Source organism: Lepidochelys kempii, chromosome 6 (genome assembly GCF_965140285.1).
Source record: "Lepidochelys kempii isolate rLepKem1 chromosome 6, rLepKem1.hap1, whole genome shotgun sequence".
Classification (NCBI taxonomy): Eukaryota; Metazoa; Chordata; order Testudines; family Cheloniidae; genus Lepidochelys; species Lepidochelys kempii.
This window is the reverse complement of record NC_136385.1, coordinates 125807493-125832864: the sequence shown is the minus strand read 5'-3', so window position 1 is coordinate 125832864 and position 25372 is coordinate 125807493. Positions and strand designations below refer to the sequence as shown.

At 50.4% G+C, this 25372-nt stretch overlaps 1 protein-coding gene across 1 annotated transcript; it reads right to left on the bottom strand.

Moving 5' to 3' along the window:
• Positions 1-21851: 21851 nt before the first annotated feature.
• BMP4 (bone morphogenetic protein 4) lies at positions 21852-25072 on the bottom strand. Its single transcript, XM_073350100.2, has 3 exons — positions 24861-25072; positions 23759-24135; positions 21852-22811 (listed from the first exon to the last, which is right to left on the bottom strand). The coding sequence occupies exons 2-3, from the start codon at positions 24126-24128 to the stop codon at positions 21976-21978; spliced, it is 1206 nt and encodes a 401-aa protein (XP_073206201.1). The 5' UTR covers positions 24129-24135; positions 24861-25072; the 3' UTR covers positions 21852-21975.
• Positions 25073-25372: the final 300 nt, after the last annotated feature.

Genomic DNA, 25372 nt, shown 5'->3' with positions numbered 1-25372 from the left:
AGTAAACCTTATTAATGACAGGCAATTATGGGACTTCTTAATAGAGCTGATTAAACATTTTCCATCAAAATGTATTTTCCCTACAGAAAATGGCTTTTTTGATCAAATGGAAATTTTCACCTCTCCAAAAATCTGGTTTTTCCAAAAGGACATTTATTTTGTCAACAACTCTTCCCCTAATTCCAAATTCCAAAAAAAAAAAAAAAAAAAGTGTAGATTCGAACAAGGAGAGGGAAATCCTTTTTACAGAAAACAAACCCTCATTTCCCAATCCGCTCTTCGTCTTCACCACTTTACTCCCTGGGTCGATTCACGCCCACCGCCTTCTGCATAACACAAGGGGAAGCACCAGCATCCGATGAAGTGAGCTGTAGCTCACGAAAGCTTATGCTCAAATAAATTGGTTAGTCTCTAAGGTGCCACAAGTCCTCCTGTTCTTTTTAGATTAATTTGGGTTAGTTTTGCTAGTTACCGTAGCATCCACAGTCTCCAAACACGCCAAGTGTCCCGAGAAGCCCTGGACCCACCTCACATACGGACTAACTCTAGATCTCTTCGGGGGTGAGGGAGTTGTTCCCCCTATTTCTTGGTCTGGTCTGAAATTAGGTGGCCCACTCTTCTTCAGAGGACACCTCGTGCCACCACTGTCCCTGTCCATCGTCCTTGCCAGGGGCCTCAGGGGAGCAGCAGACGGAACTGGAAGATGCTCTTTTGCATTCTTCGGGTCTTGGGGCCCACAGCTGCCTCGCTGTAGCTCGAACTGAGCCTCTGGGCCTAGCTGGGCCTAGCTACATCCACAACCCTTCTGGGGCATCTCTGGACCCGCCGCCTAGTACAGTAGAGGTGGCAGCACAAACAAAACGGTTGCCTGGCCAGCTGCTGCCGGCCGGGTGGAGGGCAAACTCCAGCAACCCACCCCACCCCCCCGGTGGAAAGTCCTACACGACACTGGGGGGGGTAGAGGCCTCAGCAGGTAGCTCCTCTGAACCTGATGGAGGAGCAGCCTGAGACCTCCACGGGAGGGAAATGGGATGCTGGATGGGAACAGGAACAGGGGGTGCCGACTACAGAGTACATACCCCCAAAGAGGAGCCCCAGAGCCTATGGGGGTGAAGGGCAAAAACCCCACGGAGAAGCTGAACATCCCACGTACTTGTGAGCCAAAGAAATGTTTCTGGTTACAACGCAGAGTGATTCAGCTGTCCCCAGTACCACCAGGACTGTCTGTCCTGCCGTCCTTTAGGAGCAATGATTTTAGAAATAACCCAGACCATCAAACTGCATCCACATCTCCCAGTCAAGGCACTTCACCGTGTCCCTGCAGCCTGCTGATGAGCAGCAGAGCTCTGATTAAAGATCCGCGTCTTGTCTCCGCCTGTGTGTGCCACACCCCGGGCGACATGCAGGAAATGTTATTACAGCATAATTGATCCACACGCAAAACAGATTAAATCACGTGTTGGCAAAGGTAGATACTCACTTACATCATAGGGCCCTGATGTGAGTAACCCTATTGATTTCAAGGGCAAACTGGAATAGCTCCATTGATCTTGAGGATGCAACACCAGTTCACACCATCTGAGGTCCCCCACATCTAAAACCACCATGTTTTCCGTGCAGTCAGTTGAAATCAGTTTGACTGCTTGCAGAAGCCGTGGTTGAAGGATCAGGCTCATGGCTTGAAAACACTAATAGTTCATGACTAATCATCTGTAAACATATACACACACATCCATTCAAGGGTATAAATGTACATTATTGCACCCAGGCCATAGAACGGAGCGGAATTTGGAAAAATCTGGGTGTAACAGGTTCTGCAAATTCCCAGACCCAACTCATTTACAGTTCCTAGACACAAGCTCTTTCTGTCCTCAGATCCCATCCTGATCACAGCCTCCCACTTACCCTTCACTGTAAATAAACTCTGCCTTGCATGGATTTCTGCCACCAGCACAAATAAAAGCTCCAAGGTGGATGGAGGGAATCATAGGACTGGAAGGGACCTCGAGAGGTCATCTAGACCAGTGCCCTGCACTCACGGCACAACCTGCAGCATGACCTGGGTCTAAAAGAAGGAGGAACAAAAATACAAATAGAATAGAGAGACGCTAAAGTGCAGAATGTGGGTCTGGATCCAGATTTCAAATATCCCAGATTCTGGAGATTCTGGCTCAGGGCCATTTGCAAAGTTAAAAGCCAGATCTCATAATATCTTATCTGCTTCTGTGTTAAATAGATGGGCAGGAGCAATATCTCTGGTGGGCTTCATGGCACACCTGGCTCCTCTCCTTTTCACGGCTATAGGGAGTTCTGCTTGGGGTAGGTTTTCTGCTGTTGTTTATTCCCTCGGGGTATATTACATTATGATGCAGAGGGTCTGAGAAGGCCCTACTTAAGGAGCCCATTGGGAAAAGGAAAAGGATATTAAATCTGAGGAGAACTGGCATGAAATACGTAATTGTTTGATTGCTAACATCCTGATCCAAACGCAGTACATAGGCCAGGTTCTCAGCTAGTGTAAGTCACAGGAACTCCATTGACTTTGGCTGTGTTATTCCAGATTACACCAGATGACAATCTGGCTCCTTGGTTTTCAAAAAAATTGTTTAGGAAGGCTCCAAAGCTGTATTCAGATCTTCCTGGGCAGAGAGCTCAGTCTAACGTACCACTCTTAAGTTGCATCCGATGAAGCGAGCTGTAGCTCACGAAAGCTTATGCTCAAATAAATCGGTTAGTCTCTAAGGTGCCACAAGTCCTCCTTTTCTTTTCACTCTTAAGTGCTTACCAGAGATCCTAACTGTGACGTTCTACACCTTGGGGGGGGGCACGCGTCCTGTAACCCTCATATTCCTCATTTAAATATAATTGTGATATTGTATATAAAGCAGGTCATGTGAGGTATCATGGGAAAGGTTATGATCCCCTGAAAGCCATTGTTCTATCTAAATATGTGTATCATTAATGCATATAAACTTATAAGAATTGTATTGTATGGTTTTCACTAAAATATACTGTGGGTTTAAGAAATGCCCAGATACTAGCTCTCCAGAGACAATGACAAGAGAATAAATAGTAACGGGGTGGGTGCTGAACAGACATAACTAGCCATTGTCCAGAAGAGGAGTTACAATTCCTTGCCTCACTCACAGGAGACACGCTGGGGGTATTGCTTCACCTTGTGACTCAGCAATGCCCACCAGACATGCCCGGACTTGTGCTCTCCAAGCACACAGACTAAGGGTATAAAACAGAACACAGGGGCCCCATGATTGGCCTTTTCTCCTCCCCTCACCTATGCTGCAAGCAACGAGAATGCTCAGAAAACTGAAGACTCCAACAGAGGAGACTGGCCCAGGTTTAAGAGACAAACTTATATATTAAGGACTGTAAGATCCAGTGGGTGAGAACATTGCTTGATCTAAATCAGGGGTCTCAAACTCAAATCACCAGGAGGGCCACATGAGCACTCATACATTGGCCCAAGGGCCTCATCACATACCCCCCGCTGCCCCCGCCCCTGCCCGCAGGGTGCAGCAGGGGGCTCAGGGCAGGGGGCTGGGGTGCAGGAGGGGTGTGGCAGGGGGCTCAGGGCAGGGGGTTGGCAAGGGGCTCAGGGCAGGAGGGAGTGTGGGGTGTGACAGGGGGTTGGGATGCAGGCAGGGGGCTCAGGGCAGGGAGTTGGGGTGCGGGGTGTAGGAGGGTTTCGGGTTCCAGCCCGGCACTGCTTACCTTGAGCAGCTCCGGGGTGGTAGGGGTGTGCACCAGGGCCAGGGTAGGCTCCCTGCCTGCCCCAGCCCCGGCCCGTGCCATTCCATTTCGGCAAGCGGTGGGCACCACTTCCCTGCAGCCCTGGCGGAAGAAGGAGCAGAGAACTCCGTGAGCTGTTCTTGCCTGTGGGTACCTCCTCTGAAGCTCCCACTGGCCGCGCTTCCCCATTCCTGGCCAATGGGAGCTTTTATTTTATTTTATTTTATTTTATTTTGGTAACCACTCTGACTTTTTGACTATCACTTAAAATCTATCTTTTGTAAACAATAAACTTGTTTTACTATTTATCTTCATCAGTGAGTTTGCCCAAAGTGTTTGGTAAATCAGCTCAGGTTACAAAGGCTGGTGTATGTTCACTTTCCATTGATGAAGTGGTGAACTAATTAATAAACTTACATTGCTCAAGAAAGGGTCTTGAGCAGTGCAGGATGGTTTATTCCTGAAGTACAAGACTCGGAGCTGGGGGGATTTGGCTGGTGCCTTTTTCTGTAATTCATGAGTGGCTCTGGGAGCATTCATGCAATTGAGCTGGGTGTGGGTCTCCACCTGTGGTTGTGCTGAGTGATCACAGCGCCTGGAGGGGTTTGCTGCTTGTCACTAGCAAAGCATTGTGAGAGACAGCCCAGGCTGGAGAGGGGCCCAGCAGGGGCACAGCAGTCCCAGGCTGCACCCCAGGGATCCTGTCACACTAACACTGGCCTTCTCCTGGGTCTGTGAAACCTTATGACCATTTTGGATGCAGATACACACAGGGCAGTTTCTGAGGCATATCCCATACGGAAATTTCTCCAGACACAGGACTTATGTCTCTTAGGGAAACAGAAGAAATGAGACTGTAAAAGCAAGATCTGTCTAGTCGCTTTGGTCCTCCTGCAACTGGTCTGTAAATGCATCTGCCTTCTACAGATGACTGACTCAAGACCAACTTTGCCCAGCTGGCCAAACCTAACAAGTGATTTTCTACCATTGGAACAGCTAGTGTTCCATGGCAGGCATTAGCTGAGAGACTTCCAGGAGAGGAGACAACATTTGGGAGGTGACTCTTCTCTGGAGTAACTCTGCTGAAGTCGATGGAATTACACCAGTGTAGGTGAGAGGAGGATCAGACCAATAGCCCCTTTTGAACAAATAAATGAGCGCAGTAAATTGTGGGCTACGCAGACACACCCGAATACCCCCTATCGGTTTGTGACACCTGTGCCCTGTTTTGTGTTTTGCTTGAGAGTAACGGTTCCTTTTCATTTTCGGTCGCTTGCTGGAATAATAGGTTTGGGGTAAATTTTTTTTTTTAAATTGTGTTCTTACTGCACGGTTTGTCAAATAATCGTTTAATAATTACATTCTGGTTTTGACTCATTTTGAGCAAGAAAGCACTAAATGGTCTTATAATGTCCCGAAACTGTCAACTTGATATATAGGGTTCTATTCAGCAGAAATTATATGCAGTTTCCATGCCACAAAAGCCGCACAAGGTCCTGGATCCAGCCAAAATATTCAGCAGAATATTCTGCCAGGCCGCAGGGCCAATTATGCCAAGATGTGCAGGTGTATTTTGCAGAGAGCAGCTCAGGCTGGAGACTTCATTAGATTACTCGTCTTCTCCCACCATGTTACACTAAAGCTCGGTCACCTGAGCCAAAACTCTACATGGTCCCAGAAGCTATTTATAGATTTTCAAAGTTAATCCGTCTCAGAGATGCCATGTCCTTTCATCTGCAGGTGCATGAAGCCCCTTTCCAACATTCTGGGAAAGATATTCGTGCCCGGAACACTAATCTGACCTACAACTGGTGTACCTTGGCATAGCTTCACTGAAGTCTGTGGATCCACTTCCAGACACACCAGCTGAGGATCAGGCCTTTTGTGTCTTTCGCATGCATGCCTGCACTCATGGCCGTTTGCTGAGCACCACTAGATCTGCTAAGAGGGCAGCATGCCATTGGTCTGGGTAGCCCATAGCTAAAGCTGGATTTTGCAGGACTGCAGTCACACAAAGTGACAGCTTTACCACAAGAAATTCCTCCCTGTGGCAAGTAATGGCAGACCAGAGCATTGCTGAGCTCCATTCTGCAGGATCCCTGGGTAATACCCACTGGATATTATGCAGTCAGCAAACAGCTCCATTCTGCAGCATTCTCCATTTTTCATTCAACAGCTGGAATTTTTGCATGTGTGAAGGGGAAGGCATGTATATCTGTGACTGCCAGGGGGTTGAAGAGGGACTTCCAGATCTGAAAGTATGAGTTGCTACAGACTGATTTAGAGACCCAAGGCTCCCTAGGTAGAGCCATAAGGAATTCATATGCTCTGCAGATCTGCACAGAGGAGCTCCTGTAAAAACACCCTCCCACTGGGTTATGTAGCCTGTTAATAAAGCACAATGAAAATGGGTTCAAAAACCATTTTCTCTTCCAAGGTCTTATTCATCTCCATTCACAGAGCCTCTGTCGCCCTGCAAGTACATTTCATCCTTTGGAAAGACACCAGGGGGAGTGGGGCTGAACATCAGAGGATGCTGTTATCCCTACAAAATCGCCCTCTCCATGGATAACCAATTCCTGAGAGATCAGCTAGACAAATCTGCTATTCAAGGACTCTTGATGCTTTGGCTAGTAGGGGAAAGGGAAGGTTTCCCATGCAATCCCATGGTCTGTCAAAGCAATTTCTGCTCTCAGATTCTTTGTCACAAATTCATTTTATGGGCGTTGCCAGAGAAAGAAGCCAAACAAGCATCCATCGCATATTGCTCAATCCGTGAACACATTGCTTTCAAGCCACATTAGCTTCACCCAACACATTGCTGCAGATGGAGTCAATCACATCAGTATGTGACCTTTCCACCTTACGGGAGGTTGTGCATGTCAATCCTGACTCCTGATGGAGATGAAAAGTCACACAGGACTTACCAAGGGGTGCTATGGCTTGAGTAGGTAGATGACCTGTGACCACAGTCAGGTTATAAGGTAAGTGACTGCCCAGTTTCATGGTGCACAAGCTGGCATAGTTTATCCTTGGTGTAACTATGCTGAGGTCAATGAAGTTTTACCAAAGATGACATTGGCCCCTTGGAATCCCCCAGCTGAAGTCTGGCCAGGAGCCTCAGGCTAACATCCCTGCAAGAACGGTGCTGGATTTCTTAAAAGCCACAAGTGGCCAAGATCACAGGAGGCCGTGTTACCTCAGAGATCCCAAAGGTCGAAGGGAACCGCCAGCAGGAGCAAAGCTCCCCCAGCACGTCTCTGTTACTGTGGCACAGGTGAGGGCAGGCAGGAGGACCATCACAGGAGTCAGACGCAGGAGCTACAATGCCTGGGTTTCCTCCTGTGGGAGCAGCCAGGGAACTCATGGACCCCGGGGCGGCTTCTCCCTGCGGGGAGGGTGACACTGCAGCTGCCTCCCACAGCTGTTTCGCTAGAGAAGGGAGCTTTAAAATAATATCAGCCCAGGGTTCCACAGGAGAGTGGGGGCTGCCCAAGGAAGGCACTGAATCAACGCAGCTCCTGACAGGCCTGGCCACACCCTCTCCTGGGCTGGCTCTGCCCACTTTGGATACATCTGCCCACTCTGGATACTTTGGATACATTGCGAACTTGGGTCTTGGGGACCCAGGCTTGTGGGACTCCATGTCTCCAAGCCGCCACTTGAGCGTCCACACTACATTATAAACCTGGGTTTACAATTGCTGGACCCTGGTCCGCACTGCGCAGACCTTCTGACCAGTGGTGTAGTCCGGAATGGGCATTTACCGGAATGCCCCTGCCAGCACGACCTCGCACGTTCTAAAATGGCATCCTCCGTGCAGTGCGACCTCAAAATGGCGTGCGCCATGAGGCAATAGTCCCAGTACATGGTTCCACAGAGAGCCAGCCCCACTACACCATTGTTTCGGACTCAGGTCTGCAGCTTGCTCTGCATCCACACTGCAGAATGACAGAGGTTGGACCCAAGACTCGGCGGGACTCAGGCTCTGACCCACTCCCTTAGCAGGGTCCTTGGTCCTGAGCATCTGCTGACCTGAGTCAGACTGATTTGTGTGAAGGGGAATTTGGGCTCAAACCTGAGTCAGAGCCTGGGCTTAGTGTGCAGTGTAGACGTACCCATTGGGGCTGCTCCAGCTTGCTCCAGTCCCCTGGCACAGTGGGGGGTTGCAGAAGCGTACTCCACCACATCCTTACTGTTGGCAAACTTTCTGCCCCTGGAGGTCTGGAGAGTGTGTTCTGCCAGAGGAATGTAAGGGATGAATGGAGCCCATTGGCTTCCAAACTCATCTGCCCGACCGGAAGAGGGGAATGCACAAGCGGTCCAAAGTGAGGAACTGCAAAGAACAGAGAGAGCCTGAATAGCCATCAGTGTGCCTTGAATTGGGGGAATTCGTCACCCTAGGGCAGAGTGTGAATTCATTTTGGAATAAGAACCTTGCTTTACAAATCAGAGCCAGCCCAGCCCAGTCCCCCTATGTGCTAACTTTGGAAACATCCCGTCCCAGCTACTCAAAAAAGGGAGAACGTGGAGGGCTGTGTGAGTAAAATGGACCTGGAAGCTGTGACTCTTCACACAAAGCAATGGCTTTAGTGAAAACATTTCCTGTAAACAGAGAAGATCCAGCCTGTTTCAGCTCAAAGTCATGTTTTCAGTAAGGGCTTAAGCTGATTCAAAAAGCATATCAGGGGTTGGATCTCAAAACTCATTGACGGGTCTTTGGACTGGTTCATATCGGGGGGGGGTCTTCCTTAGACTCTAATATGCGTTGGACTGGGCAATATCAGGAGTTTTTCCATACACTCCAATGGGCTTTGGGCTGGGCCCTCTGTTGGTCCCATCTGCGTTCAAAACAACTTTCAGTTGCGTTTTATTTCATTTTACAGGCACATTAATACATTTCAGTCACGTAAAAATCTTCCGCTTAAAAAAAAAAAAACCCTCAGCCAAATAAAGTTGCTGTACCAAAGCTGTCCAGTACCGGTTACATGCTGAGTAATACAGAACACGGAGGGACAGATTGTGCGACGTGAGCCGTGAAATCACTGCTCGTGGAGCTAGGCACCACTCACCGTAAGGAAGTGGTGCAGAATATGGGCTAGGATCAATATTTGATTAGACTACCGCCTACATATCTCCGCTTACTTGGATCTGTTTTTTTATGATTGTTCTTCTATAGAAAGCCACACCACAAAGGCAATTCACATCGCAGCAAGCGCATAGCTGCACATGGGCAGTATGAACCCATCCTCCAGCTTGCAGGAGACACTCTCCTAATCAAAACCAGACTGGATTCCCGAATAGCTCCAACCTCATTTAAATCTCATGAAAACTACACACCTGTGTTTGCACATTCCTGCTGCGAAGCCCTGCCCAGGGGATGATGGAGTTTGTTCCACTGCTTGGGAGCGAGGTTCTGCGTGCTATTCATGATGGGTTTCCCAGGTGGCCCCATTGGAGCTGCAGTCCGCGGAGCACATATCTGGCTAATGACAACAGGGTACTGAATTTGACTGATGTCGTTAACAATCACCTGAGCCAAGTTTGCTTAACTGGAATCGATAAAATAACATTAAACACCCTTATAGCATCGCTGGTCCTTTTCATCTGCAGATCTCAAAGCACTTTGAAAAGCACAATTTATTACTATACCCATTATTGCCCGTCGTTTAACATGGAGCTGAGCATTACTGGCCCACTTTTGCAAGTGGGAAAACTGTGGAATACAGACATTAAGTGACTTGGCCGCTTGTCTTTGATAGTCCTGTCGGAAACTCATCTTGTTACTTCAGCATTCTTTCACCGAGATGGTATCTTTTGCTGAGTATATTGCTAAACATTTTTCACAGGCAAATATTACGCCCCAAACATTTTTTTATGTCTTTTGGCCAATAACAACAGCGAATCAAATGAAAAATACTAATTTTGCAAACTATCCTTTGGGACTGTCTATGCCTGGGGCAGCGTCCAGCTGTATTAATTGTCTTTCCAGGAGCACTGCTGGGCCTGTTCATTGATGCCTTTAAATAGCGGAGTAAATCGTAGCTACATAAGATTTATCTATATAAAGGCTCTCAAAAGAGTACCTAGAAATACCTGTTACCGCTTCAACAGCTACAGAAATGGGAAGGGTTAGCATATGTCTCGCAGCCCGTTCTCAGTAAGGACCTGATCCTGGGTTGATTTAAGTCAATAGAAAGACTCCCACTGACTCCAATGGCCTTTGAATCAGGCCCTCAGTCATATGGGACTTAAGTGGGGCATATAACAGCCTGGGGTTGGCCACCCACTGAGGCGCCGCAGATGGAGATCCAGCCTGGTGATAGGAACTAAGAGCAACGAAATTCAGCTCAGTATTAGGATGCATGGAATGCGCAGTAACTGTTCCAAGGCAAATTCTAAGGGCTGAACTCTTCGCTCAGCTACTGAGGTAAACAGACCACAACCCCATGGGAACCCAAGAGCCGAATGTGGGGCTAGATGTTTGGTTTGGCTGTGGACTAGCTCGGTCCCTGGCCAGGACGCGCTGGTACCAGCACTGGGCAAAGCACGGCTCCTCCCAGTGCAGGCCCAATGCTCTCAGGGCACTACCACCGTAATTCCTCAAACCAGCCTAGTGAGAGCGTTTAGTCTTCTCCTTTAAAAACCACACACAGAGGAACATAAAGAGGCATATCCTCTTTCCCCCATGCACAGCAGGAAGAGCACTGGCCTGGGGGCAGCTACCGCCCCAGGATGTCCGGAGCCCATGTAGCTGTTTGTGAATGCCACTTCACCCACCTACCAGGTGCATAACTGGGCACTGTGTGGGCCGGGCGCAGGGGGAGATAAAATCCCCCAACCCAGGGCTCTGGATCCTGTCATGTGGGAACCCTTCAGAGCAGATCCTTTGCCCACTTTCATTTGTGGGGAGGGATAGCTCAGTGGTTTGAGCATTGGCCTGCTAAACCCAAGGTTGTGAATTCAATCCTTGAGGGGGCCATTTAGGGATCTGGGGATTTAGTCCTGCTTTGAGCAGGGGGTTGGACTAGATGACCTCCTGAGGTCCCTTCCAACCCTGATATTCTATGATTCACTCCCACTCCACGCTGTGCACCAGCATACGCTTGGCTTGCGTGGAGACCCATTCCGAAACATCGAGGGGTCCATGCCAGCTCTGACTGGCAGCCCCCAATACATCCCCAGTGCAGTGCTTCCCTAGTGCAGGGGGCCTCACAATGGCCCCACCAGTTCCTGCTAGGCTTGCAAAACACTGTCCCACCAATTCACCCCATGCCCTCCCCAAATATTACAGGATCTGTCCCACCTTTCCAAAACCAGAAATCAACAGTCTCATCCCCCCATGCTCACACCCTAGGTCAAGTTCACAACTGGAGTAGGCAGTGATGGTCAGACTGACAGGCCAAGGGCAAAGCCCCTTCCAGCTGGTTTACCTCTGACTTTACAGGTCATCTGCTAAGCAGACAGCATGACCTCTGGCCACAAGAAGGGGCAGCTGAATAGTATGAGAGGCAGCACAGTGTGGTAGACAAAGCAAGAGACTCGCGCCAGGTCTGACACTGACTCCCTGTGTCATGTGACCTTCATCAATGGCATGGTATATGAAATCACAGTCCATTTGAAACCAGAGGCATTTATGAAAGAGAACAGCTACAAACAAACAGGCTTCCACACTCAGATCGAGTTCCAGCTTTGTCCCCCTTGTTAACCAGGGGCCGAACCAGATCTGCAACTCTATGCATCACACAGAAATTTCTAATGGCTGAATCATATATTACAAATAAATATCAGTTGAGAAAAAAGGCTATGCTGTTTAAAAAATTGACCTGGTTTAGAGGGAAAGTGAAGGCACCAGTAAAAAATAAAATATAACAAATGGAAGAAAGGGGAAGCTGATAGTAATGAATATAAATCAGAAGTTATGAATTGTAGAAAGTTGATAAGGGAAGCCAAGGGACACAAGGATAAATCTGTGGCCAGAAGAATTAAGGACAATAAGAAGGAATGTTTTAAATATATTAGGATCAAAAAGAATACTCACAATGGTATTGGTCCCGATAACTTACATCCAAGAATTTTAAAAGAGTTGGCTGAAGATCTCATTGGACCGTTAATGTTGAATTTCAGTAAGTCTTGGAGCACTGAGGAAGTTCCAGAAGACAGCTAATGTTGTGCCAATTTTTAAAAAGGGTAAACAGGATAGCAGGATAATTACAGGCCTGTCAGTCTGACATCAATCCCAGGCAAGCTAATGAAGTGACTGGTATGGGACTTGATTAATAGAGAACTAAACCAGGGTAATATAATTAATACACATCAACGGGGGTGTATAGAAATAAATCCTGTCAAACTACTTGATTTTTTTTTATGAGATTACAAGTCTGGTTGATAAAGGTAATAGCGCTGATATAATATACTTAGACTTCTGTAAGGCGTTTGACTTGTTACCACACAACGTTTTGATTAAAAAACTAGAACGATATAAACTTAACATGGCACATATTAAATGGATTAAAAACTAGCCAACTGATAAGTCTCAAAATATAACTGTAAATGGGGAATCGTCATCAAGCAAGTGTGTTTCCAGTGGGGTACCATGTGGATCAGTTCTTGATCTTATGCTATTTAACATCTTTATCAATCACCTAGAAGAAGATATAAAATCATCGTTGATTAAGTTTGCAATTGACACAAAAATTGAGGGAATGGTAAATAATGAAAAAGACATGGTCACTGATTCAGAGAGATCTAGATCGCATGGGAAACTGGGCACAATCAATCAATATGCATTTTAATACAGCTAAATGTAAATGTGTACATCTAGAAACAAAGAATATAGGCCACACTTACAGGATGGGAGACTCGATCCTGGGAAGCAGGGACTCTGAAAACGATTTGTGGATCATGGTGGATAATCAGCTGAACATGAGCTCCCAGTGTGATGCTGTGGCCAAAAGAGCTAATACTATCCTGGGACGCATAAACAAGAGAATCTTGAGTAGGAGCAGAGAGGTTATGTTACCTCTGTATTTGGCACTAGTGCGACAGCTGCTGGAATCCTGTGTCCAGTTCTGGTGTCCCCAATTCAAGAAGGATGTTGATAAATTGGAGAGGTTTCAGAGAAGAGCAATGTGAATGATTAATGGATTAGAAGCTCATCTTAATTAATTAGCCTTTCTCCATTTTTTCTCCTGCGGATAATAGCTCATCTTAATTAATCAGCTTCTTACTCCACCTTTTCATGTTCTCTGTATGTATGTGTATATATATAGCTTCTTACTATATATTCCATTCTATGCATCTGATGAAGTGGGCTGTAGCCCACGAAAGCTTATGCTCAAATAAATTTGTTAGTCTCTAAGGTGCCACAAGTACTCCTCGTTCTTTATGCCATATAGGTATAGACTTAAGGAACTCAATATATTCATCTTAACAAACAGAAGGTTAAGGGGTGACTTGATTACAGTCTGTAAGTCCCTACATGGGGAACAAATATTTAATAATGGGCTCTTCAATCTAGCAGTGAAAGGTATAACATGATCCAATGACTGGAAGTTGAAACTAGATAAATTCAGATGGGAAATAAGGCATACATTTTTAACAGCGAGGGTAATTAACCATTGGGACGATTTACCAAGGATTATGGTGGATTCTCCATCACTGCCAATTTTTAAATCAAGATTGGAGCTTTTTCTAAAAGCCCTGCCCTAGGGATTATTTGGGGGAAGTTCTATGGCCTGGGCTATAGACGAGGTCAGACTAGATGACACAATGATCCCTTCTGGCCTTAGTATCTATGGATCCATAAGGTCCTACCATCTATTCCATGGGGGACAAACTGTGGAAATGACAGGAGAAAAAAATACTGATGAAAGGACAGGAGAGAAAAATACGTGATTGGCTGTGAGATTTTCTGAGCTCTCTCCCCTGGGTTTTACCACTGAGAGAGGCAGTCAGGCCCATTGCTGGCTTTTATTAAGTTAATATTATACAGGACGTCATGCACCCCCGCATCTCCTGCATCTGTGCATGCCGCTTTACTCTTCACACCCCTTTGTGGGAGTGAAAAATGAGAGCTGTGCCCCTAGTCTGTTCAGCAAACCCTCAAAGATTTTCAGGTTCTATCCATTAGTAGACTGTGTTCATACAGGCCCTTCCTCCCTCCCCTCCCCCGAAAACAAGGTCTATAATCAATTTAGCATGCCTTAGCTAATCTCGGCATGAAGGATTTTACTTATTTTAGTATTAAATAACAGGTGTTCATTACAGTTTAGACAAAACGAACAAAGCCAATAAAAGCAACGTCAAGTGCCTACTGTCCTCCATATAATTTAATATGTAAAACAGTGCAGACTGTTTCAAGTTATTACTTCATAACATATAATCTCATGTTACTGGAGGGAGAGGTGAGGGACAAGTGGATTAGTTGAAAAAGCACTTGCTTTTTGCCTGTGGGACTCTGGGCTGAGCCTAGACTTACGTTGTAACTGACAAGGGGTTTGTGGTTGCATTTCAACCAGGAGAAGAGTAATTCGTGCTCCAGAACTAAATCACTTCAGAGTGAGATTATCTAATGAGGAAAGTCCAGAGCTAAAACAAGTATAAGTTAATGCCTTTCTTCCCTTTGTCCTGTGAAAACGGTATTACAACAGCTGTAGGAATGGTTCAGTGAGAACTCAAAATCAAAAGTCCTAATGCACAGTGAGAACTGCAGAGAATTCCTCAGCTCCTGCATTCAAGCTGATAGAATAGTATTGCTCCCCTGGCTTCATTGTAGCTCCTGGCTGACAACAGAGGTGGACGGTTACCTTGTGTCGGCTTCCTGACCCTCCTGAAGCCTGAAAGGACTGGAAGAACCATGGGTCTGCCTGGCAGCTCACCCCGGGGAGAGAAGATCATAGAATCATAGAATATCAGGGTTGGAAGGGGCCTCAGGAGGTCATTTTGTCCAACCCCCTGCTCAAAGCAGGACCATTCCCCAACTAAATCATCCCAGCCAGGGCTTTGTCAAGCCTGACCTTAAAAACTTCTAAGGAAGGAGATTCCACTACCTCCCTAGGTAACGCATTCCAGTGTTTCACCACCCTCCTAGTGAAAAAGTTTTTCCTAATATTCAACCTAAACCTCCCCCACTGCAACTTGAGACCATTACTCCTCGTTCTGTCATCTGCTACCACTGAGAACAGTCTAGAGCCATCCTCTTTGGAACCCCCTTTCAGGTAGTTGAAAGCAGCTATCAAATCCCCCCTCATTCTTCTCTTCCGCAGACTAAACAATCCCAGTTCCCTCAGCCTCTCCGCATAAGTCATGTGTTCCAATCCCCTAATCATATTTGTTGCCCTCCGCTGGACGTTTTCCAATTTTTCCACATCCTTCTTGTAGCATGGGGCCCAAAACTGGTCACAGTACTCCACATGGTGGGGTAGCCCTTGGATATCCCTGAAAAGGCCACACAGACACACGGATGTGTGTGTTGTACAGAAACTGGAGCTGACCAGGCCACTGGGAATCCAAATTGAAGATACAAAGTACTGTGTTTAGGCATACACATCAAATGTTTAATTTTCCAGCTGCTGCTTTTCTCAGCAGCATAAGTTAACCTTGGTAAGAACTCCATTGTAACCTCAGACCTGCCCCGTTCATCTCCTGAATTTGGAATAGCATCAGCATTTGAGAGACTTAGCTGCATTTTCCATCCATTTCCTGTATCTGCTACATTGTTGATCACTTTTGTCCATCTGCAGGGTGTGCGAGACTGGATCTGCACGACTTCTGCTTATGGGATGGTGGAGCCCCAGAAAGAGGTGTGGTTTGAACAAAAAAGGCAGGAGAAGCCAAATTCATAAATGTGGCCTATGCCACCATCTGAAAGGAGGAGGATCTGGAGGCAGTGCATGAAGTATATATTATAGCCAACCCGCTGTGCATGTGAGCTTATATAAATATGGCCCTTCTCCTGTTCACGTGGTAAGTGTATCAATGGATTTGTATGGGTAGTTAGAACCAGCTTTCCTCACCTCTCTGAGACATTACTGGGAAAGCCATCAGGTCAGGGTGCCTTTCCATTGCAAAATCCTACGGGTGTTGACTTTCAAAGTTGTTCAAAACTTTCCTTCGGCCATCAGCGTCTCATACACAAGTGTATTTTGTTAGCTGTAGGCTGATGCCTCAACTAGATATATACACAAGAAGGGAATACCTCCCAGGCTATAATCAAACTGTGGCGATGGTTCTCCTGAAATAGTGGGTGTTAGAACGAGTATGGATGAACCTCCAAGAATGCAAGACACAGTCCATTTTCTTGCCCATGATATGTAATGAAAAGATTATTGAAAATCCTGTTTGATCCTCAGAATCCAGAACATGGCATACTTCAAGGGAAAAGAAACATGGAAGGATACATCAACTTACGGGCCCAATTTGAAGACCCCTCCCACGACCACATCTGCACATGAAAATGAAAGAGCAAAATGTGACGCAATTTCCCCTGCCTCTGTTTTACATGGAAATCCACAGTTATTTTGAAGTTAAGTTTGTGAATCATCAAAAGGGGAGATTCAAGAACCAAGCATGACCTTGCAGCTAAGCCACTGCACTGGGGCTTGAGAGATCCGGATTCAGTTCCCGACTCCGCCAAAATCTCCCAGTGTGACTCTGGCAAAGTCACTTCATCTCTCTATGCTTCAGTTTCCCAGCTGTAAGATGGAGTGATAACACTCCCTTTTGCCCACACTTTGTCTTATTGATTAGCATGTAAGCTCTTTGGAGACAGGGTCTATGTCTTATTATGTATTTGTACAGCACCTAAAATAAAGGGGTCCCAATTTCGGCTGGGGACTCCAGGCATTACCGAAACACAATTAATAGCATAAAATAAAGAGTACAACACGATTGTTACTTGCAGAAGTCGATTTTTCAAGCCATCACAGCCGGAGCGTGCTAATAAATACCAGGAAAAAACAAAATTGGTTGTTTCAGTGTTTCAGAGAAAATGAAAAGAGCCCAAACCAGCACCTGCTAGTTCTGTTGGACAGCCTGAGCGTCCCTCCCTGTATAGTAATGTGCAAACCTCTGCATTTCTCTTCAAACAAATTTACATTGGTGAAACTAATTTACAAAGCCTCATTCCCTTTCGCTAGGAGACTCAAGCGAAGCCCAGCTGTGTGACGGGTTCTCCTCAGTTGCGACATAGCAATTGCCGTATCTTTTCCTAAAACTATGCCGGGAAATTGGACTTTGCAGGCAAATTTTTGCATGCAAAAAACAATCTGCCTAAAACTTCTCCGGGGCCTGAAAACCAGGAGAACTTGATCTGTGAAGGCTCTACAGTGGCAATATGGTCGGAGCAAGAGTAGGGTTGCCAATGTTGGTTGGACGTATTCCTAGAGGTTTCGTCGCATGACGTAACCTATAATTAAAGATTAGCCTTTAATTCCTGGAGACTCCAGGATGATCCTGGAGGGTGGCACCCCGAAGCAAGAGGCTGAGAGCTGAAAGGGGTTGAGCATTAACACAATGGAGGAGCCACAAGAAGGAAGAGATCCATCTCATGGCAGTCAGGTTTGAAGTCTTATTTCCCTATGGCAGCTCAGACCCTGGCAGTTGGGGGCTGAGCCCCATAACCTCTCAGATCCCTCCCCTTCGAATAAGCATGAGTTAAGGGCAGCCAGACGGACCACAAAGAGTTTCCTGACCACTCCCTCCCTCACCCCATAAACTGTTCTGCAAGAGGAGAGCACTGAGAATAACATTATTACCTCAAGCCAGGCAGAGCTCCCTGTGGACAGGCCTTAAAATCACTATTGACAGCTCAGTTGAAATCATGCAGGATTATTAGCCTCTGTGAGTTCTGTCCTCCCCTCATTATCCCCACTTGCTATAAAGAGGAGAACAGTGCACGCAATGGAGAGACCGTCCATCTCGTTGCTGTCATGATTATATTTCAATAGTGCTTACAGGCCCCGTCAAAAATCAAGGCCCTGCTGTGTTAGGCCCAAACACAGAGTAAGGGGAGAGCCTCGGCCGTTTGTAGCAGAGGTTCTCTCTTTGTCCTATTCAATGCCACACATTTCAGCTATCAGGAGTAGACAAAAACGATCCCCTGACTACTGCTCATGCCTGTTTGAATCAATAATCAGCCTCCACTTCCTTCTCTTTTTTTTCAAACTTCAGTTTGAATCATGCACATGGGGGGGGGGGGTGAGGAGGATTAAATTTGCTATAAATTCTCTTGGAGCCTCATGCTATTCCAATCCCTGAATTAAATCCACTCAAAGTCGAGGCATTGGTCTGCTAGCCATCATAAAGAAAGCATTCAATCGCTATGAAGTCAGTCAGATCTGCAGAAAACACACCCCAGATCGGTGGGCTTTATGACAGGCGCACAACAGATACCTAAGAAAACCGTTACACTTGCAAAGCAAGCTAACACTGAGTAAGTGCTTAAGGCCCATACAGTGCTCCAGCATCTCGCAACCGATGTGAGCAAGGTTAGTGTCTATTGTTAATTAGCCAAGACAAAGCTAAAGCAGCATGTCTATGGCAGGCAGCACTCAGCACAAGCCTCTGCACTAACTTCAAGGAGAGCAGGATCGAAACCCATTTGTGTTGTGCAAAACATGCACCTAAAATAATCTTCCATTTAAATTCCTCTTAAAAACCTGGGCCTCCCTGCAGCCGAGTGTAATTCACAACCCCCCAGTGTCCTTTAGCCAGCTAACGTTGTTCTGATCACCAGCAAGGGCACCCGTACCGCACTTGACATGAATGACATTTCCACTGGGGTCAGTGGTACAAGGCGGGTCTGAAATATCTTACGCTGACATAGGCCCTCGGCCTGCAGTCTTTTTTCAGGATCCCCGCTATCTTTGGACGCAATTTTGGATTGCTGGATTGCTTTCCGGTGTCTATCCACACATGTCGTGCTATTGTAGCCCTGGTGGTCCCAGGATATGAGAGAGACAAGGCGGGTGAAGTGATATCTCTTATTGGACCAACTTCTGTTGGTGAGCGGGACAAGCTTTCAAGCCCCACAGAGCTCCTGCCAGACCGAAAGAGCACTTGCGGAAGCTGGAAAGCTTGTCTCGCTCTCTCTCGCCAACAGAAGTCGGTCCAATGAAAGAAATTACCTCACCCGCCTTGTCAGACAGATAGATAGATACTGGCATTCCCCCACATATTATGCATTAAAATCCGCTAAGTGTTTATAACACAGTCAAAGCAGTTGTGCAGTAAGTGTAAAAACGCTTCTTGGCTATTTGACCATTGCTTATTATAACCGTGCGTGGGTCAAACGTGGCCTTGAAGGTTTTGCAGCCCAACCATTGCAGGGCTGGGCTAGGGCCGGAGAGAGGCCAAGGGAAACCCACCCGAAATAGGGGGCTGCAAAAGGCATAACAAGCTGGGTGCTTAATTGTGCGCTTTACTACAGCAGCGTCCCTGGGAGGGCTGGCCACCTGTGGGCCACCTGTGTGCACCATTCTGTGCAGCCCCTAAGCCCTACTTTGTGCCAGTCCAATGCAAAACAGCAACAGGCAGGCGGGGGCAGACTGGTTTTTATAACCCTGACCAGGTTCCTCACCTCAGTCCCCTCCCCATGCTGCAAACACAGGGCTCTGCTTAGCTGTACTAGGGGGAGCATTCCCCTCGCTGGCCATCCTCCCAGGACAACTGGCCCCAGCGAGCTTAAGCAGGTGGATAGGTGTGGGCCTAAAAAGGCATTAAAAAAAAAAACACCCCACCTCTGGCAGGGAATTTTTAAACCAGCGCAACACCCACCTCCCCTCCCCCTCCGAAGCTCTTTCTTGCCAAGCTGGGTTTGCCGCTGCTCCTGGGCCGGGGACCGGAGAAACTCCGCCGGCTCCGGAGGCCGTTGCCCCGGGGGGGGGCCCGCCCCAGCCGGGGTTTTCTCCCTCCAGCCCAGCGGCACAGATCGGGGGGGCTGGAACTGCCCTGTCGCCCCGCTGCGAGGCGCTTCCCCCCCGGAGCTCCGGCCACTTGCAGATGAAATTCTTTCTTGGGCAGGGCCCTGCCTGCTCCGCCGCAGCCATCAAAGGGCAGGCAGCAGGTCGCCGCCGCCCCGGGCCAGAGATCTCCCGGCTCAGGACAGGAATGAGGGAGGGGGCGACCCAAGAGAGCCTCCTGGAGCCCAGCGCCGCGCCCTGGCTCGCAGCCACACAGCCCCGGGGAGCTCCCCTGCGGGAGTCAGTCCAGCCACTGCAGCAAATCGGGCTGCTGGGCTCCGTGTCTCCCTGTTGGGGCTGCAGGGGGCCGGGCCAGGCTGGCTAGCGGGGAAAGACGCTGCAGGACCCGGGGGGGCGGGTTGAACCTGCCCGGGGCTGTTGGCCGGTAACAAGGAGCGACGGGTGCGGGCTGGGGGCAGAGGCAATCGGGCTGCCTGGGGGTCAGGGGTCGGTGTGAGCAACCCAGCGGGCCCACCGCCCCAGCTCCCCGCGATCGCGGCAGCGGTGCCTCTGCACGCTGGCAGCGGATGACTTGGTGGGGGAGAGAAGGTGCAAAGCATCTGGATGAGCTAGTCCCGGGCCTCCCGCTGCGAGCCCTGGGGGCTCTCAGATCCCGGGGTGTGAGTCCGGGGCGGTGCTGAACCTCTCACACGCAAACAGAATAAACCCCCGTGCCCCCCCCTCTCCCCCTTCCTCCCGGGGCTGGCCCGAGGGGCGAGCAGGCTTGCAAGGGTTAAGGGAGGCGCTGGCCTTTGTTTTCCACGCAGCCCAAAGGGCTGGGCCGTTAACGAGGTAAATGCAATTCGCAGGATTTCACGGTAAATTCCCCAGCCCCCAGAGCTGGCTGCACAAACAAGCCGCGTTATCCGGTCCTGACAAGCCGCCAGCGAGGCTTGGGGGAGCGGGAGCAGCTGAGTGAGCAGCGAGTGGGACCCGCGCCTGGCCGGGGCTGGGGGGATTAGTTCAAGTCCCAGGCGCTGGTGGGAAGCGGGCACCGCCGGCAGGCGGGGGGGGGGGCAGAGCCCGATCGCTCCGGATCGGCCCCTGCTAGACCCAGACGATGAAAGCAAAAGGGGGCCCCGGGGGGGTAAAGTCCCTCTTCGCGGGGCGTTTTCCAGCGCGATCGCCCTGGCCTGCTCGCGGCTCTGATCTGGCCTCTCCACCTGCCCTCTCCGGGGAGCGGAGGGCTTGGCAGCCTGGCTACGGCTGGGCTGGTCGCTTTCCACCCCGCTGCCCGCTTCGGCGGGCTGGAGAACAAAAGCGCCCCGTGCCTCCCCCGGTCCCTTTCCCTGGGGATACGGCCCCAGCTCGCGCCGCCCGCCCCGCCCCGCACCCAGCGCTCAGCCGGCTGCAGACTGAACCCAGCTTGCCAAGAAAACCCCGCCGGAGCCAGGTGACGGCGGGGGCGGGGAGGGGGAAATCCCCGGGAGTCAAAGCGAGAGCCGCCCTAGAAACACCTCCCCTCCAGCCCAGCGCCTGCACTCCGGCGACGGGGCCTCGCTGGGCTCTTGAAAGCGAGAGGGTGCTTGAGTTTTACGCGCATCCCCTCCCCTTCCCTGCTGCAGGAACAGCCGCAGGTGGGGATCAGCAGAGCCCAGGGGGAACCGCGTCCGAGGTTTTGGAGGGCCGGGGCAGCGCAAGCGGGTCTTCAAAGGCTCATTCAGACCTTCCAAGAAAGCAGTCTCCAGCACCGCCTCCCCTCCCCCTTTTCCTTCCGCCCCCCCCCCCCAAACAAAACCTCGAATCGCTTTGAACGCGGGGGCAACGAAGGGATCACAATCCCCGCCGGTTTAGCATAACCCCCCGGGTAACTCGGCCCCGCTTTTCACATGCATTTTTTTTTGCAAACGCTTCCAACAGGTTAGCAAGGCAAGTGTCACTCCCCGGGGCTGGGCCTGCCTGACAAGCCCGAGTTCCCAGGCTTTCCCCGCACCCCCACGCTGCCAATCACCAGAGAGAGACTATATCTATCTCTATATACTTAAATAAAGATCATTTTCAATGGGAAGGAGCCAGGCTCCTGCTCCGAGCCCCGCCCCAGCCTGTCCCCCCTAAGGCGCCAGGCCCACGGTGCCTTTACCTTTCAAATAATGACTCGCTGTCGTTTTTTCTTTTAATATGTCGTTATAAATATATTTTGTCAAAATATAGGATCATTATTGTCAAACCATTTGCACATAAAGTCATAAATAAGGTCAAGGTGAACGTTTAGTTTAAGATCAGGGTCCAGCGGGAACACGCAGTCCTGGGGAGGGGAAAGGGGGGGTTAACGGCACCCGCACCCCTCCACCACCATCTCCTGGTAGTTTTTCAGGACCACTTTGTCGTACTCGTCCAGGTACAGCATGGAGATGGCGCTGAGCTCCGTGGGCACGCAGCAGGCCTTGGGGATGCTGGCGTTCACGGAGTTCACCAGGGTTTGCACGATGGCGTGGTTGGTGGAGTTGAGGTGGTCGGCCAAGGGGAAGGGGCAGTCCCCGTGGCAGTAAAAGGCCTGGTAGCCCGGGGGGGCCACGATCCAGTCGTTCCAGCCCACGTCGCTGAAATCCACGTAGAGCGCATGGCGGCGGCAGTTTTTTTTGTTCTTGCGGGGCCGCGGGTGCTTGGCGCTGCGGCGGGCCCGGCGGGTCAGTGCGTGGCCCCTGCCGTCGTGGCTGAAAGTGACCAGCAGCGGCCTCAGCTGGGCCCAGTCCCCGTCTCCTTGAGGTAAAGATCGGCTAATCCTGACGTGGCTCCCCGGCCGGGCCGGCTGCAGCGCGGTCACCTCCACCGCCAGCCCGTGGTTGGGCTGCTTGTCCTGGGTCCAGCGGAGGACGGCGGGGCTCACGTCGAAGCTCTCCCACCGGGACACGTTGTGATGCACCAGCCGCGTGTCCAGCAGCCGGGTGATCACCTGCCCGCGGGCCGGCAGCGGCTTCATCACTTCGTAGATGTTGATCCGGTGCGAGCCCCGTTCCCACGCGGGGCTCTGCGCTTCCGGCTGCTCCCGGTACAGCCGCAGCTCGGCCGAGGTGATCACCTCGTTCTCCGGCACGCTGCTGAGGTTGAAGAGGAAGCGAAAGCGGGGGGTGTCGCTGGGCCCGGGGAGGGTCTCCAGATGTTCTGCAAGGAGCGGGGTGGGGAGGGGGGTAAAAACAGAGCGTGTGAACGTTTGGGGGAGCCGAGACACAAGGCCAGGTGAGTCAGGGCACACGGCTCCTCCCTCCCGGCCACGCTGCTTCACCTGTCCCTAGCCCCGCACGGAGAGAGCTCAGCCCTCCAAAATGCAAAGTAGCAACATTCCCCCCTCCTCCCCCCTGCTCGCCAACGCATCATTTCCACGCCTAACCAGCTCCTGCCCCGGAATCCCGCTTCCCCACCGCCGGGCCCTATTCATACGGATTTACAGACGGGGGTGTTTTAAAACCAAGTTTCTTTAAAACACTTGTCCTTCCCCCTCCCCCCCGCCTCCCCCCGAAGGATCTTGCTCACAAACTGTGCCCAGCGATTGGGAAACACAGAGCCGTGCCTTGTTGATCCCATAACCGGGGGGGGGGGGGAATAAATTCCGACACAGCAATGATGCCGGTGGATTAATAGCTCCGCTTGACTTTGGAAAAGAAACATCCGCTACGAAACATTTGGATCAGATTACAAGGCCCTATTGAACGAACCTCACAAACACGCTGTTGTCGGTATTAAATTCAAGGAGGTTTTTTATTTTCTTTCTTTTTTTAAAAAAAAAAAGAGCCCAAGCAGGCAGCGATCGCTTTGATATCTCAAAACAAACACACACGGGACGCGATGGGGGGGATCTCGGTTACTCCGGAGTTGAATCCGGAGTGAATTCCGTGGGAGCTCGGAGGGGGTGACACGAGTCGAAACCCAGAGTGACGGGAGGAAGCAAAACAGCCCTTCACACCAACGGGTCAATTTCAATCTCCGCGCAGGATGCTGGAAAACGCAGCCGCGGGACTAGCCCAGACCAGCGGGCCGGGGGGAGTCCGCCTTCAGCCGATCCAAATCCCGACCGCTTCCCGACGCCCCCACCCCAGGGCTGCAGCACTGACCTTCATGGTGGAAACTCCTCACGGTGTTGGCCCGGCTAGTCGATCTCTCGGGGTACCGCAGGCTGATGTCCTGCAGGCTTTCCTCCTCTTCCCCGGACTGCAGCCGGTAGAGGTCCAGCATGTACGCGGGGACGACGGCTGCTTTGCTGGGCTGGGGCCGCCTTCGGAGCCCGAACATCTGCAGCAAACTCGCCTCGAAACCCCGCAAGAGTTCATGGCTTTGCCCAGAGCGGCGTCCAGATCCTGCTTGCGCCTGGAGTTCTGCAACTTTCTTCCTCCCCGTCTCGGGTATCAAACTGGCATGGTTAGTACCTCCTAGCAGAACTTGGCATAACAGAATGACCATCAGCATTCGGTTACCAGGAATCATGGTGTCTCTGGGGTTTCCAAAAAAAACGCAACAACAAACAAGGAGGGTCAAGATTAAAAACAGCCACCCCACCCCACCCCCCCAAAACCCGAGCCAGCAGCGGCTGCGAGCGGCAAACGCGTCTCAAAGGCGAAGGAATCGCCTGTAATGGACTCGCTCGAACTTGTTTACAGCCGAAGAGCCCCCACAATCAGATAGCCGCTACCCGGCTCATCTGCTCGGTCCCTGCTATCTTCGCAGGGATCTCCGCCTAACTTCTTTCAAGAATAAACAGTGAACATTGGGCTTAGATGGAATTTCTCCTCTCGCCTCCTCCCCGACCCGACGGATCGCTGGAGTGCAGCTGATCGGGGGGCCGGGGGGGGGGTCTCCACGAGCCTGGATCACAGGGCAGAGGGAAACAAAAAGTGACTTGGCCCCTTTTATTATTTTGCTGGCGCTGTCCCTTTGAAGTGAGGCTGCAGCTTCGCCGCGGCCTTCAAGGGGTTTTGAGAAACGAGACATGCCGCGGGGGGGGGGGGGAAGTGACTTGAATCTAGGGTCACTGCAAAGGTAAGACAGAGAGAAGGAGAGTTTGAAAAGTCCCCGATCTGTTAGCAGACGCGCCTGGGAGGGGGCTTGCGCGTTACAGTCCGCGAGGGGTCAACCCCGGGAGCGAGGGGAGAGCAGCGAGAGACGTTTACACCACTTCCAAGCCCAGGAGCAGGAGGAGAAGGAGAAGGGGCTACTCACTGACAGCAAACAAGGCATGTAAAAACAGTCCATGATTCTTGCCAGCCAATCTGGAACAAACGGGTGGAAAAGCTCAGGGGCTCGGAGGCGCTTGGCTGCCGGGGCTGGGACTGCGGAGCGGCTCCGAAAATGAATATTTGAATCCAATGAGCCTCCAAAGCGGACTGGCTCTGTTTTTCTTCCAGCCCATGAGAGTCACGTGGCCCCCAGTCACTCCTCGCCCCGCTTGTCCGTCACAGCCAGGCACCGCCCACTGGGCTCCAAAAGGGATGTCCCGCCCCTCCGCCCCTGTCAATCTCCTGGCAAGAGAAACCTCCTCTTGCCAAGGGGCAGTGGCTGCCCTGATCCTGGCACTAGTGAAATCCCATGGGTGGGGGTTGAGGGTGACTTCAGTTTAAAGCCCGATCCTGCTCCCACTGGAGACCCCCCTTTCCCTTGCACCGACCTTGTGCGTCTAGAACCGCAGTGCTCCAGCAACTGCCCTCCCAGCCCCACCCTGACCCCACAACATC